The 15,861-nt window shown below is 39.0% G+C and overlaps 1 protein-coding gene across 1 annotated transcript in view; it reads left to right on the forward strand.

The window, feature by feature from the left end:
- tyw1 (tRNA-yW synthesizing protein 1 homolog (S. cerevisiae)) overlaps positions 1 to 15,861 on the forward strand; it is a 51,130-nt gene that overhangs the window by 17,322 nt on the left and 17,947 nt on the right. The window contains exons 9-14 of the mRNA XM_034866958.1: positions 1,671 to 1,723; positions 1,814 to 1,932; positions 4,471 to 4,580; positions 7,377 to 7,554; positions 9,377 to 9,512; positions 13,410 to 13,520. Of these exons, the coding sequence (XP_034722849.1) occupies positions 1,671 to 1,723; positions 1,814 to 1,932; positions 4,471 to 4,580; positions 7,377 to 7,554; positions 9,377 to 9,512; positions 13,410 to 13,520 (707 nt within the window). The remainder of the gene's footprint in view (positions 1 to 1,670; positions 1,724 to 1,813; positions 1,933 to 4,470; positions 4,581 to 7,376; positions 7,555 to 9,376; positions 9,513 to 13,409; positions 13,521 to 15,861) is intronic.

Below are 15,861 nucleotides of genomic sequence, written 5' to 3' on the forward strand. Positions count from 1 at the left end.
TTTGGAAAAAGGCTGCAATGAAACAAAGAGTGAAAAATTTAAAGGGGTCTGAATACTTTCCGTACCCACTGTAAATCCCAAATTTCTGATGTAAAAACTTTTAAAAATGGGTCAAATTTGACCCGAGGACAGGAGGGTAAAGTCTACTAGGAGTCTAGGAGGTTGGCCCACTAGAGAGATAATCTGTATTGTATTTTGTGCTATACAGATTGAAGGCTTATTGGAATTTATTTCTATTCAGCAGCTATTTGTAGTAGCAGACCACCTGTAAGTAGCAAATTGAAGTCCTCTTTGAAGAGGTAGTTGAAAAGCAGGTGGTCATTAATATTATCATAGAAACAGATGAGTAACAGACTTTCAGTCCACTTTAATCTGTTTTATTTTAGTTTATCTATTTAACTTTTTTTCAACCAGAGTAATGTCTTATTAAGAAGAATTAAAGATCTGAGGGTGTACTGTTCATTTAAAATTAGTATTTCTTTGCTAACCAGGCATTGCACAGGTAAACAACCATACAAGCATTAGATTTTTTGCTGTTATGAAGCATCCTGGTGAAGCTGTTTACAGTACAATTATTTGTCATACATATTCTTCTTTTTCAGCTTATGCTATTTATAATAATTATAAAAAAATATATAAAAATAATATAATAGACAAAGAGAAAATAGAAAGACCTTTCTTTTCTTCTCTCCATCCACCCCCCTCACATTAGCTCAATCCTCTCCACTGACACATTGAAGGACATGGAGGCATTGGAAATCTATTTCTCTAACAAACGTTTTAAATGGTTAAATAAACTGCCTGGGCCAAGTTCCTTACCGTTGTTTCCACAGTCTTTTTGCCTGTGATTATATCATTTTTATGTATCTGGCTTGCTAGGAGCCAGGTTAGAAGGGGACGTGCTGTTCATGTGGAATATAAATTCGATCCTGGTCAGCATGCCTCAGAGAGGAAAATGTACAGCTTGTGTTCAAAAATATTAATGAATAACTATACATAAAACTGTTTTTTTTTTTAAATCAAAAATTTGTATTTTCATAATTTCTACAAATACACTCTAAATAACCTTTATCAATTTTGTCCAACTCATCGAGCATCAAAGCTGAGATTTTTGCAAGCTGTGAGAGCTCATCCACACCCTGACACAAATGTCCTGCTTTGTTGTAATGAGAGATTTCAGCGACAAAAAAACAAAACAATGGCGAAACGCATTGGGTTCCATATGAGTTCCACATCAGACGGTTTTGCTGCGGCAGAAAGTATCTTTAAACGTTGGGACTTTAAAAGTGACCCCTTCTTGAGTCCCCTGGAGGCAATCCCAATATCATGTTCTGGTTTTTCTCAAGCAGATTAAGTGATACACATGAAGCTTTTCTCTTTGACAAACATCAGAGGAGGAAGTGTAAAAAGCCCACAAGGACTAACTCAAGCGTAGCCAGTGGTATTAGGCCGGGGTAATATAATAGGGTAGAGAGGCAGACTTGTAAAGAAAGTGAATGTAAAGCACTTTATCCTCCTTTTTGTGCTGAAAGAGAATTTATCAAAACTATCCCCTCTTTCCCACTGCTGACGTGCCCTGAGTTGACGCTAGGCGCTTTATTTCAGATGTTCTTTTGAATCTGGCCCATGTGGTTTGGGTCAAACTAAATGTTCTTTCTCTTTCCGTGCAGGGTACAAACTAATTGGAAGTCACTCAGGAGTGAAGCTTTGTCGATGGACCAAGGTAACAGATGAACCCTTCTTTATAATGCATTTGACTTTTTGACATACTAATTGCAAGAATCACACTAAAGGTGTTGTTTCTGTTGGTTAGTCCATGTTGCGAGGGAGAGGAGGATGTTACAAGCACACTTTCTATGGTATTGAGTCCCACCGGTGCATGGAGACTACCCCCAGCCTTGCCTGTGCTAACAAGTGTGTCTTCTGCTGGAGGTATGTACCTAAATATTAAAGCCATTGCAAATTGCAGAGGCTCGTTTCACAGAGATAGACTTTGAATATGGCTTAGATGAAACCAGTAGTCTGAAGTAGGGCTGGGCGATACAGAGAAAATCAAAGATCGCAATATTTTTGTCCAAATACCTTGATGTCGATATTGTTGGGTTGACATTTGGTGCTTTCACAAAATATTTTTGTCATATAATTATCAGTAAAAATGATTTAATGACTACGTGGGAATGGCAAATGCTTTAATAGAACAGCTAGAACAGTCTGGTAAGTTCACCAAATTACATAATTTTACTGTAGTGCAGTTTGTAAAACCAGGAAAGACAAAATCTAAGACCATATCTAGTCTCACATCCCTATACCGATATAATAGTGACCAGCGCAAGTCTGAAGTCTAAATTTTATCTGTTGCACTAAGCGATCTTGTTCTTGACTAATTTGCTAGGAATTCTGGTTAAACTAAGAACAAAAAGGCGGCTGAGCCACGGCCTCATATCACCCAGCTCGATCCACTCAATCAGAAAATGTTTGCCTTCTTGAAAACCTCAACAATTTACAGAAACATTTAACATTTCAAAGAGTGCAACAATACAAAGAAATACTTCCAGTACACTGACTACTCTTTTTTTTTTTTAAGATTATATTTTAGGGTATTTTTAGGGCTTTTTTTCACAAGACAGATGAAGACATGAAAGGGGAGAGAGAGGGGGAATGACATGCAGCAGAGGGCCGCAGGTCGGAGTCGAACCCGCGTCGAGGAGTAAACCCTCTATATACGTGCGCCTGCTCTACCAAGTGAGCGAACCAGGCCACACACGCAGACTAATCCAAGAGCAAAACAGACCAGTCTAAAATGTTTTTGGAAAACCGGCCCAGGTGCTTAAAATAAAGTACATAAAGTTTGTTCTTGGCTATTTTTGGGTTTCAACTTTGGTATGAAGGACAATCTTGGGAAATTCAAGACATTTAATTTGCCTTTTGCTACGAAGTTGGCCAGTTTTAAGCAAAAGGTAAACAGGCTTGCTTAAACTGTGATTTATAAAGTTGCTAGGCCCTCTGGGGGCCGACCAGTGGCTAACCGTCCTTTAAATTGTTCATTGCTGCAAAAATGGTTTTGGGTCAGCGTCGGTGTACCCCTAATATTTTGGTATCTATTTCCATATATTCCTTTACTGATTTGATGAACACTTAGAAAAAAATGATTATATTTTTTTAAAGTCTACTGCTGTCACACTAAACTTTAGGTTGTTAAATATTATGTTTTTCAAGAGTGCAACACATGTCAATGGTGCAATCAACAACAATTATATTTGGTATTTGCGTGCTTAGTTTTCGCCTTGCCTTGGTTACCTAAATTGTTTATCTGGTTAGTCATGACCACTTGAGCGATGATATCTCTGTGGCAAACCAGATAATGATTTCCTTGCAGAAGACGAATGGCCAGCATGACTGTGAGGCCTAAAGGTGGACACTGATTCACAATGACACTGGCGAGAAAGTGGGCTTTTTACTCCCCTGAAGTTTCATTTAAAAAAAGGCGACTGTGTAGAGCACTGAAAGGTCGCTGTCAGAATGGGCCGCGGTAACTGCTTCCCTGTCACCACATATATGCCAGTCTCCCTTAAGGCAGCTATGCGTGATGACAGGAGGTACCGGTAAGCAATTTCAGGGCACAGATGTATTGTTGCAGCTGCCCTCGCCATCCACCTCTTTGTAGCAACAGGTGGAATTAAATGTGATGTGCAAGGCCAGTGTGTGTGGGCGAGTGTGTGCATATGCATGCGACAGACTGGAATTTGGGATGCCTCCAAGATTTGTTTTTGCACCTAGACATCACGCTTGGACAGTCAGTATGTGTTATTATCACCCACAGAAGGTGCATTTTTTTACAGTATGATTTTTATTTTTTTTGTTTAAAAGATGCTCATCTGAATGTAATTAAAGTGTTTAACTATATATTGTGTCAAATGACCCTAGTCTAATGGCCATAAATCACTCTAAATCAGAGCAATCTATTGGAGCAATACCGTCTGTCAGATGATACTCAGTGCTCAAGCGGGCAGTGAACAGAAGTAAAATGTGACGAGACTTAATGTGACGAGGTAAAAATTGTCAAGTGCAGAGCAGCCCCCAGTAGACAGTCTGACCTGGTTGGTCTTATAGTACATCTGGCTTTGAAGATAAGGCTGGCTTCGACCTCAAAATTACCATAAAAGATCCACCGCCCGTTCGCCAAAGTTGACTCTGAGTTCACTTTTGCAGAGCGGTAGTTGCAATCGTACAAAGCTGCCGGTAAAACCCAGCGTTAGAACGTTGGAGGGTACGGCCTCTCTCACTCTCTCTTTTCAGTCATATTTAGTGTTAAAATCTTGTCTTGTTCTTGTGAAGCTAATCTTGTGTTTCCTCTGGTCTTGTGAGCGTCTTGTCACAGCTTTAAACAGAGGATATAGTCACATTAGTAACAGTGGGTACAGTATTACTGCTGTTATTCCTTATCTGTTTATCTGTGTGCTCCACTAACAGACACCACACCAACCCCGTGGGCACAGAGTGGCGCTGGAAGATGGACCCTGCTGAGAAGATCCTGCAGGATGCCTTGGAGAAGCACGAGAGCATGATTCGACAGTTCAGAGGTTCGTCCATTAGCAGGTCACACATGCAAACGGGTTTGTTCCCACTCCACCTCTTGGTTTTACTCTAGTGTCTCTAGCAGTCTGTCTGGCAATTTGTCTATCTATCCATTTGATGCACTGATGAGTGCAGATCATTTTTGTAGAAATAAACACAGACACAATAGCTTACAAGACTCATCATCTTCTTCATTTTCACACAGCACTTGGTATTTGTCATGCACACTTTGCATCTTCAACTTACGGCTCATGACCTCTTGTAGCCCAACGTGTAGTGAAGCAGAGTGAAGATCAAAATGCGAAATCTTCTGTCTTCCCTTTAATCACATTGTGCTATAGTACCTCATCAGTCACCTCTCAACCCCCACACACAATTTAATTTCCCCACCTGGCACCTCCATTGTGTTTTTGTCACACCTTCCCTGTCTTTGTTTTCTCAAAACCTATCAACATTGAGCTGGTTTCATACTGCAGCGCAGCCTGCAAGAGCGTTTCCCCAAAAAGCAGAACAGTTACTGCTACTAATTTAGTACTGTGAACTCTGGGCTGCAGAACAGAACCAGTTTGTCAGTTTCACATAAGCCGCCGCTCCTTTAGGGTTTACTACTTACCTGGGCTCCATTTGTGCTGCTTGCACTAAAACAGTTGGCACTTGGACTTATTTTCTCATGCTGCTGCCAGCATTGGCTTAGGACCACGAGTTGGATGCCCAAGCTCAGTTCAAACTGAATTTAGTGATTATCCTGCGAGTATTCCCTAAACAGATTTACTTTGAGAGGTTTTAAGAAATGTTGTCAAAACATGTTGGTGAGACATTAAACCAACTTTATTAAAGAAAAGATGATTGGAAAATTGTTTGTAATAAAGATGGATTTAAAAGCTGTAAACAAGCACTTCTTTGCTCTATTGTTGTAATAGATTAAGATTTTGGAATGTTTTTCAATTTACAAGTAATCGTTTAAAGTGGTGATATTATGCTCATTTCAGGTTCTTAATTGTATTTAGAGGTTATATCAGAATATCTTTACATATTTTAATTTTTAAAAAACTTCATGTTTTTTGTTGTACTGAACACTGTTCTAGCACCTCTTTTCACCCTGTGTGTTGAGCTTGTGTTTTAGCTACAGAGTGAGACATCTCACTTCTGTGACCATTGTCACCGTCATAGAAAGTATTTTGAGTGAGATTTTACGTTTTGAGAGATTTCTTTTCACATTGATAGCAAAAAATCTATATTTAACAGTTTAAAAAAGTATTTTGAGAGAGATTTTTTTTTGCGTTTGGTATGAAAACGTTTTCTCTCAAATATTTTTTCTTCTTCTCTCAGATCATTAATTTCTCACATGTAATAAAGAAACAAATCTGGCTCCATATGTCTGCGGCTTCTAATTCAGTAACCATAATTACACAACATGTATAAAGCCCCACGTCCTTGCTGATAGACTTAAGCTTTATCTGAGTGATCCACTTCAGAAAGAGAGATCTCCCCCAAAGGACCTCAACGGAGGGAATTTAATAAGAATGTGGAATAGAATTTCACATTTCTAACACCATAAAATGTGTACATTTTATAAGGTTTCACACACTTAACACACATGCCTCATCCTCTCAGCTGGTTAATTTGAAAAGAGTTTGTCTTTGTAGCTGTTTTGCGAGATGTTATTTGTCCTTGAATAGTAACATTAACAGCCGCTTTGTGGTTCAAACCCGTACAAAATGTTGCAAACACTTATAAATAATGTATGGAGCAGATTAGGGCAACACTCCTATGTTAAGTATTTAATTATTCAAAGCATTCACTTTTAAATCAAATCACATCTGCTCCATCTACAGCGATATCACATTAAATCCCCATGGCAGTGTCTGAAACAATTTCCCCTTATTCTTTTTATTTGTTTATTCCATGTCTATATTAAATTCTTGGCACACCATTCAGCATCTAATACATTATACTGTCAGCAGAAAGCAGGCCTATATGATCTGTTCAGCTGTTACTTAACTTCATACCCCCTACCTCCCGACCCCCCTCTTAATCCAAAAAGCAGACTAAATCAAATCATTAGGTTTTTAAATATACATAGTCAAAGAAAGACTCACATTGTCTCTCGTCTTTTTTTTTTGGCTGATTATGTTCATTAATCTAATTTTGGTTGTCCTATGTAGGTCATTTATGTAATTTTTGTTTGTAAATTTGTTGGCTGATGGTCGTGATCTAAATGTGAAAGGCAGATAATATATAGGAAATGTGACATGCGGGACAAAATCCCCGGTTTCCTGGGTGAAAGTCCTGTGTTTTACCCATCCAACACCCTGACCAACCTCCCTAACTGGATTTTCACCCAAACGGCATTGATATACACGCTAAAAAGCGAGTACGTGTCTTGATAACACGCCAGGAATGGCAAACAAATTGTCGTGACATACATACGCCCTTTCATGACTTCAGTCTGCTACAGCTGAGGTTTTTACTGTGTTCTTTGTTGTACAGTATATGTTCTAACTAAGTAAATTCTTTGTTTACTAAGTAATACCACTTTATTAAATGCATCCCTAATACTCCGGAGCTAATAATAGGATGAGCACCACACATATCTTTTGTGCCTATTTGAAAATTTAATTATTACTCAGTTTGATCTCACTTTAGAGCCTTACCAGATGCTGTTATTTACCATCTTAGTGCTGTTTTGATTCCACGTGTGAGGACCCCTCATTTCATTGTTGGGAGACGTTGATTAAGTCAAAGATGGAGTCCACATCAAGACTTATCATCCTTTCAGCCACTGACCTCTCTCCCTCCAGGTGTCCCTGGAGTGAAGCCCGAGCGCTATGAGGAGGGCTTGGCAGTCAAGCACTGTGCCCTCTCCCTGGTGGGTGAGCCAATCATGTACCCCGAAATCAACACCTTCATCCGCCTCCTCCACTCTCATCGCATCTCCAGCTTCCTGGTCACCAATGCACAATTCCCACAGGAAATCAGGTACAGACTCCCACAACTTGTTTGTGTGTGTGTGTGTGTGGCTGGCTCATTATCATTTCTGTAGTATATTTTTACCCACCGCTTACTCAAGCTCTTTTCTTTCAAGAGTTCAGGGATGAATTTGAAAGTAGCTAACAGGAGTATGTCGCAGCAGTTAGATTGTTTCCCCGGTCAGAAAGGATCAAAGGTTCAGTCACCACAATCATAAGTGCTGTGTGTCCTTTAACAAAGAGGGTACAACACAATAGTGTTGAATGGAGTTGTTTGTTTGGATCAAAGTATCAGAAATGTCATCTTCAGTGTTTTCAGCAGCCCAAACAAAATATCATGAACTTCAGTTGTATTAGGAGAAATTTCAGAGGTGAACCTGTGAAAACCTCTGCAGCTTAAACTGAATCTGTCTGCTTGACCAGGTGCTAGTAAAGATGGGTGAAATGTCATTTCTGTAATTTGGATGAACTGACGCTTCTTACACCGCGACTAATGCATTATTTAGTTTTAATGTATGTTTTGTGGAAAAGAGGCAGAAGATATACAATTAATCTTCTTTTCTGCTTCTTCTTTTCTGGTGTTTGCATCAAGTTGTTTGTATGTTTGTTTGTTTAATGGATGAAATAAATGTATCTAAATAAATAAATAAATAAATGTGCTTGAGTGCTAAAACATGCATTCTCTCTAATGACCACGTACTGCTGACTCCACAAAAGCTCTTATTGAACTCAAAGGGATTGGGTAACATACTAACTTTAAAAAAAAATGTTGCGCTGGGTAAAGGATGCTGATAGCCAGGCTCTCATTGGCTAGCTGTTAGCCAGTCAGAGTCAAGCAGCTTATTTGCTAGGCTGTTTGGTCGCTTGACTTTAAAATAAAGATTAAGCTCACATGTCCAGAGGTTTACATTGGTTTCTGTCACTCTACATGCCACTTTGACCACAAAGATCTCATGAAGCCACTCTGTCCAGAAGCCTTGCAGGTTGTCATCAAGACATACGCTGCTGGCATAGTTTAAATGTCAGCTAACTTGCATCGTGCAGGTTGATGGTGAGGACAGCAGTAATCCGCTGTTTTGTTCCCGTCTGCCAACTGTTTCTTATATAAAAATGTACCAGAAGTAGAAATATCTCAATTTCCAAACTTTCTCTCTCCTTGCTCATTTGGCTAATTGGTTGTTTTTGGATCTTTAAATCATAGTCTCACTTGCACAGCAACTATTTATTTCCCATCTAAAGACAAATTGTAGGTTAGTGCCCTTCTTGTTTTAGTCGTGGGAATCTTTTACACGTTTCTGGTTCTGTTTACTAGTCTGGTGCATCCTCTGCTCATACATATTGTGCCATAAGCTAATGTCTTTCCTTATTTAATATTGATTAGAAGCACTCCTTTCCACAGCTTACACCTCCTCTTAATTCTTATACTGCCATCATCTCTCTATGCAATACATTCTTTGCTCTTTGCACAACTACATAGTGTTTCATGTTGTTGCATGGAAATTATTGAATCAAGATGGAAAAAGAATATACTGAGTGAAGCTGAGTGACAGATCCAAATGTTTGCTATTCTGTCTCACAGTAAAGGAGTACAATTGTGTGCTTCAGAGTTGAAATGAACCGTGTGTTTGAAGAGTCTTTAAAGGTTGGATGACACTAAGGGTGGCTAACTTCTTGTATTTGGATTTTGTATAAAATTATTTGTTTTCCTTTAGTTCTGTTTTTCAAATGCTCCCTACATATAGGCCTTGTGCTACCTTTCCAAGAAGACTCATTCTCTCAAAACTAAATCATTTTTATCCTGAATTTCTCCTCCATATTTTCTATAATTCCAGGAGCCTGGTGCCAGTCACCCAGTTGTATGTTAGTGTGGATGCCAGCACCAAAGACAGTCTGAAGAAGATTGACCGACCACTTTTTAAGGACTTCTGGCCACGCTTCCTGGACAGCCTCAGGGCCCTGGGAGAGAAGGTAAAACTGCCCACTGAGTTAGTTTGGTTTTCTAGTAGTTGTTTGGTTGGCTATCTCTGTATCACATTAATAATTTATGATGTATAAATATATGTGTTACTTTTGCAAGATCTTAACTGTCTTTTTCGAGATATCGAGTTTCATTTGCGAGATCTTGCAAATCCAACAAACAATAAGGCTAACCTGTGAAGTGAAAGTGAAGTGTTATAATGAACATTGTTCACATACTTTTAAACTGTTCTGTCTCACTCTGCTCTGACAACGTTCTAAAGCTTCACAACACCTAAAGTGTGAATTGTATAAATTAAATAAATCTCTGTTAGTGTTTCCTAAAAAGCCAACATGAGGAAAGAATATGGTGCTTGCATGCATTGGCAAATGTAATTTGGGAAAGATGTGGGCTGTAAAGTTTCTCAGAGGGGGCCTGTTTTATACCTATCTATAATGGGCTGGTTCTTGTTGTTCAATGCTTTAGCAAACTATGGACAAATTCCTTACCACTTACCTTGAGGTGTTGGTGACTGTGCGTCTCAAGGAAAATCCCTGGCGATCGATCATTGACTCTGATTGCATCTAGAGCATCATTTTTACCCCATGGCAACGAGTAGATATCAATGTGACATAACTGCAGGGATGGGGAAAATAGCAAGGACATCTTAGAATTATAAATTTAAGATGTTAAATTTTCTGTCTGTTGTCATTTTTTTAATTTATTACAGTATCCCCCTCTGTAGTCATTACCACATTTCATAGACCCTGAATTGTTTGTATACAGACTCATATAGCCGCCGCAAACTAAACTAAACCTTACTAAACCTTAACTATTGCGAACTAAACCTTAACTATTGTATGATATATATAGTGACATTTTTAAATGTTTAAAAAAATGCAGCAAATAGCTAATAAAGACCACTAGGGCTGGATGCCGAATTCAATACTTTTTAGGCACCAACCAAATAGACCTCACCAGTCCCGCCCACACCCGGTTCTGGAAGTAAGAATATATACAATTTTTCCATTGACAATTGCAGTATATGCCATAAAAACGTAACCGTCAATGGTCTACCAGCTACAACATGACTAAGTGATTATATATGCGCATATAGATGCCAAAAGTTCATGGGGCACCAATCTTGTTTTGAAATAAATCTAGTCTAACTCTACATTACACACAGAGAGCAGGGAAAAGGGAGCTGAAAAATAAAGAAAAAGATTTTTTTCCGTGATGTGTAATTTCATTTGTTTTTGTTAAATGGATTTTTATAAAATTGATTACAAAAAAACGATAAAAGTTTTCTTTAGACTAAGATAATAATATAATAATATAAATTAATATTAACTAATAATGCTATTTAGCATTATTAGTATGATTATTATGTAAATGTAAATGTGCTGTATTTATATAGCGCTTTTCCAGTCTTAACAACTGCTCAAAGCGCTTTTACATCTACAGGAAACATTCACCATTCACACACATTCATACACTGTGGCGGGGGCTGCCGTACAAGGTGCCACCTGCCCATCAGATAAACATTCACACACATTCACACTCCGATGCGCAGCACCGGGGGCAACTCGGGGTTCAGTGTCTTGCCCAGGGACACTTCGACAATGACTGCAGGGGCGGGGATCGAACCACCAACCTTCCGATTGGCAGGCAACCACTCTACCACTGAGCCACAGCCGCCCGCTATGACTATAATATCTATTTGCTCCAGATAGTTTTATGTGTACTTGTGTGTTTACACATGCAACTTCCCATTTTCCAAAAATAAACTCTCTTTTTGTTCCCACCTTCCCCTGTCTTAGCTCCGTATTCTTAAGTCAGCGTTTCATGGTGGGCTCCATCTCTAACTGCTTATCCCTCTCTGTTCTCCTCCACTTGGCCTCCCTGACAGTACCCTAGGGGATTGATAGAGTGCCGCAAGTGTTGGATTTGGAATAGAGGCCCCTTAAAATACTTCACATCCCTGCTTCCACTGGCCAATTATTCCCTTCCCTACTGGGCTGAATGGACCTAGTGTTATAGATAACCTTTCAGTGAGAGGGAGAGGGTGTAGAAATGTCCTCTCTCTTCTCCCATTGTCATTTACTTGTATCTGTGTAGTATACGTTTCTCATTTCATCTGTCCTCACCAGTCCCCTTTTTTCATCTCCCGTCTTTCCCTGTCTGCCTTCCTCTCCATCATGTTCTCAATAATCCTCTTTCTCCTGCTATACAGAAACAACAGTAGCCTGCACCATTAACCAGTGAGCTGGGCTTTTGTCAGTACTTTATTGATCCAGGGAAAGTTAGGATGTCCACATCAGATTATCTTGGCATTAACCTCGATTTGAATCATTGGCCAATACAAAGTCCAGTCTAATATCATTTTTTTAAAGGTATATTCATGTTTATTCTTTTCTTAATTAAAGAGCTGCACATTATACAAACAACATTAAGTAGCCATACATTTAAAATGTCTAATTGTTCCAATTATTAAAAGTTCATTGAGAAAATATAGCCTAGTGTTTTGTCAGTGTGGACGTATTGTGGAAGCAAGCATTGAATAATTTCAGCCTCAGAATAATTAAAATCCTATAGGTCAAATGCAATTATTTTAACTATGAACAACACACTTCTGACCCGTAGTGCACCTGCTAATTGTTGCGCTAAAATTTGGTTTGTTCTGCTCAAATATAGCTTGCTTCCACATCCTTATTTGATAGTGTTGGTTGTTCTTTATTTATTTTGTTCAATGGACGGCTCCCTCCCTCTTCACTCACTGACAATGCTTTGGAGTTCCAATATTGGGAGGTTTGGGACATTTTAACAGCTGGTGTAGCTGGAGTACTGGAGTATATAAGCATTTGAATAATTACTCAAATTCCCAGTTCTGTTGCAACTCAGCTGTTGTTGGAGCATTAGTAAACATGCAACACTTCCCTTAACCGCTCTGTTACTGTATAATTCAGACAGAAAGTGGCTGGTTGACAGGACATCTGTGAGCTGCTGTGTTGCCTGTGGAGGACAGATGTTGGTGACAACAAACTGCCATGGTAACTTATTTAAAAGAGGATAACTCCAGAAATGTGGGTTTGAATATAAAATAAGTTACCAGCGCAACTGCGATAGTGAGCAAAGTTGTCTGAGGCAGCTAGTGATCTTATACTGACGTGTGCCAGAGGATGGCAACGCATGCTTGTTTTCCCTGTTTTGAATAAACAACACCTTTTGTACGCACATACAATGTATCTAGAGTATGTATGCACAGTATGAGCTTCAAGCAATTGTGTATAGTTTTTTTTGTTGCTCCAGCAAACACCTAACTCATGGCAGCATTCACTATAACACCTACAACCTAATTCTGGTTTATAACAGTGCCCAAGAAACTGTGTGAATTGAAGTTGTAATGATGAGCATTTTTTTTTCTTTTTTTCTTTTTTTTTTTACTAAACTAGAGGTTTGAATTTTCTATAAAACGTGTTGTTGGCTCAGAATCTGCAATGCCAAGCTGTTGAACACTACTTGCCTGCGTGTTTTTGTCTTCATGATATGTAAACAATTTGATCAATTAATAATGTAAATGTCTTTGATGAATGTGGTCGTTTAAAAAGGGGAATATGGAAGAAAAATGGGGGGTGATGATGGCGCCGTGGATATGGCACTTGCCTTTGGTGTGGGAGATCTTGGTTAGATTCCCACTGCAATACATCAACCAATGTGTCCCAGAGCAAGACACTTATCCCATAGTTGATCTGATATACAGCAATTTTAAGTCGCTTTGGATAAGAGCGTCAGCTAAACGACATAAAATGTAAAAACAAATAGGTCTAATTCTTTAAATATGCAACATACTATTGCCACAACCATCTCATGTTTATGCCCTCACTTTTCAACCCTTTTCTTCAATCCAGAGACAGAGGACGGTGTATAGACTGACGCTGGTAAAGGCCTGGAATGTGGAGGAGATGCAGTCCTACTCAGAGCTCATTGCTTTGGGCCAGCCGGACTTCATTGAGGTCAAGGTAGGGTTCAGCAGCATGTACTTTATATCTGCGTGTGTTTTCTGTTTCCCCTCTCAGTTAATGTCTTCATTATCATCACTGTCATTTTTAACGGTGCAATAATTGTCTGCGTCTCTGCAACATCTTTCTTTTTCTTTATGTCTTTGTTGGTGTTCCTGTTTTCACATTATGTTTCTGTACTGAGTTTTGATGTGAACTAGATAGCAAAGCCTTTTGCATTATTTGGCACTCATTTGCATTCATCTCATAATGAGTTTTCTAAAAGCAAATGAGCTAGTAGCACTGACCACCAGTAACTCTTTTGAGGGAATATGTTAGTGCCTTATATTTCTACCACATACAGTACAAATCATCCACAATCTCTTAAATATACCAAGTAGTAACATTATGCACCGCCCTTGTCTCAGAACTATAATATTACAGTTTTCCCAGCTGAAAGGAAGCAAGTAGAATTAAATGACAATTTAATGTGGAAACATTTGTAATTATCTCAAGAGCCCCAGACACACAAAGGAAAGAGAATTTGCATCTCCTCCTTCCATCTTCCTCGCTCCTCTCTTTGGCACTCCACCAATGTATACATCAAGGGAACAGGCTGAACAAACAACCTGATATTCATAACTGAAAGCTGAATCTTCTTCAAGTTATGTATCCTTTCTAATTTTTGGTTGATCTAAAAGGAAAGAGCCACATTGGATCCTATTAAATAACTTGATTACTTGCACAAAGAGCCAAAAAGCCCTTTGTTAGTTATTTAAAAGATTTTATTATTTAAGAACTTCAGGGTCATTTTGTGTGCACGTTTGTCCAACTATGAATTATTGAGGGTGTCAGTAAATGGTCTGTTTTATGCATGTGAGTATGGGTTTCTGGGTGCCTTGGTTGGTGAGTGTGTGACTGTAAGAGGCAGAGCTAACTTGATAACTTAGTTGTTTTTCCCCTATCCAATAAAACATTAAATATATTGTTGCAGCAGAGCCAATGTGGTGCTGGATGTGTGGCTCTACCGCTAATATGTGCCAAACACCAACACTGCTGTTGTGCTAACGCAACCTGCAGGATTTCTGTAGTCAGAATGTGTGTTCATACAAATTTAAGTGTCATAATTCTTTGGAATGGTGTAGAGATATTGCCATACTGATAGGAGTTTATGCTTTGATCCGATACCACCTAATAAAGCCTTAACAGCCTGACTGTCAAACTGGATGATAAAAGAAAGTTCCGTGGTGTCCATTGATTGTGTTTGTTCATGTTTCACAAAGAGTTTAACCTGAGCCAGACCAACAACAAAGATAGAAATCATATCACATCCCTACAGGGATAGTAGTATACAGTTGTTAAAATAATGTAAAATATATGACACACTGGTATCGGCCAATACGCAAGTTTAGGTATCTGTATCGGGAAGCAAAAAATGGAATCGGACCATCTCTAGAATGGTGGGCTGTGGACCGTGTCGACCTTGTCACATTTGGCAGACTTGGTATTAATAATACTGGAAGGGGCACCTGGTGGCAGTCTGAGCTATGGTTGTCATAGTGACAACCAACCTGAGTCTGGGTTCATTATTCAGTGCATTACATCAACGTATGATCCCAGTAATAACAGGGGGAGTAGTAGTTAAAGCTGGAGCAACAGCAGTTGTAGATCCAGCCATCGCTCTTCTCTGGCTGGTGGGACTGCTGCATTATAATTTTATAATTTTATCTGTTCTGTGCCACAGCTGTCATAATGCTTCTAGTATGATTATTACTTTGTTTGTGGTGGGTCCAACATGTCTTTCTTTTCAATTATGATAAGCTTGTCTAATTGGGCTGTGGACATTAAGGGCAATTCAGCATTGCATTTTTACATACCTTAGCTGCTACTTCTGTTGATATGTGGACTTTGCTTTATTCTTTTTAAATCAATTTGTAACCTTGTTTATTATTGCATGTAGTACACATTCCTTCCCCCTTTAGTTTAAGCATAAAACACTGCACTCATAGGCAAATAGTCAAACTAAGAACTTTTGTTCTTTGCTTTAATGATGTAGTCTTCTTCTCCACAGAAAAAACCTGTTCCTGAATTTGCTGTTTGGTGCAGTTTATCCTCCGTTCCTTTTAAACATTGCCTAGACTCTACAAAAAAATCAGGACAGCACAATTAATTGTCTCTCCCTCAGATAGCAGAAATTAGAGAGAGCCCTGACCTTTTTGAAGTCAACTAAAGTTAAGATTCAGATGTATTCTATTTTCATTCCACTGCAGTGGTGCAAGCTTATTGGTTTGAACTCATTTGTCAGACTTCATCCTGCCTCCCCCCCACACACATGAAAACACACACCGAGACACGCCACATC

Source organism: Etheostoma cragini, chromosome 3, assembly GCF_013103735.1.
Source record: "Etheostoma cragini isolate CJK2018 chromosome 3, CSU_Ecrag_1.0, whole genome shotgun sequence".
Taxonomy (NCBI): Eukaryota; Metazoa; Chordata; class Actinopteri; order Perciformes; family Percidae; genus Etheostoma; species Etheostoma cragini.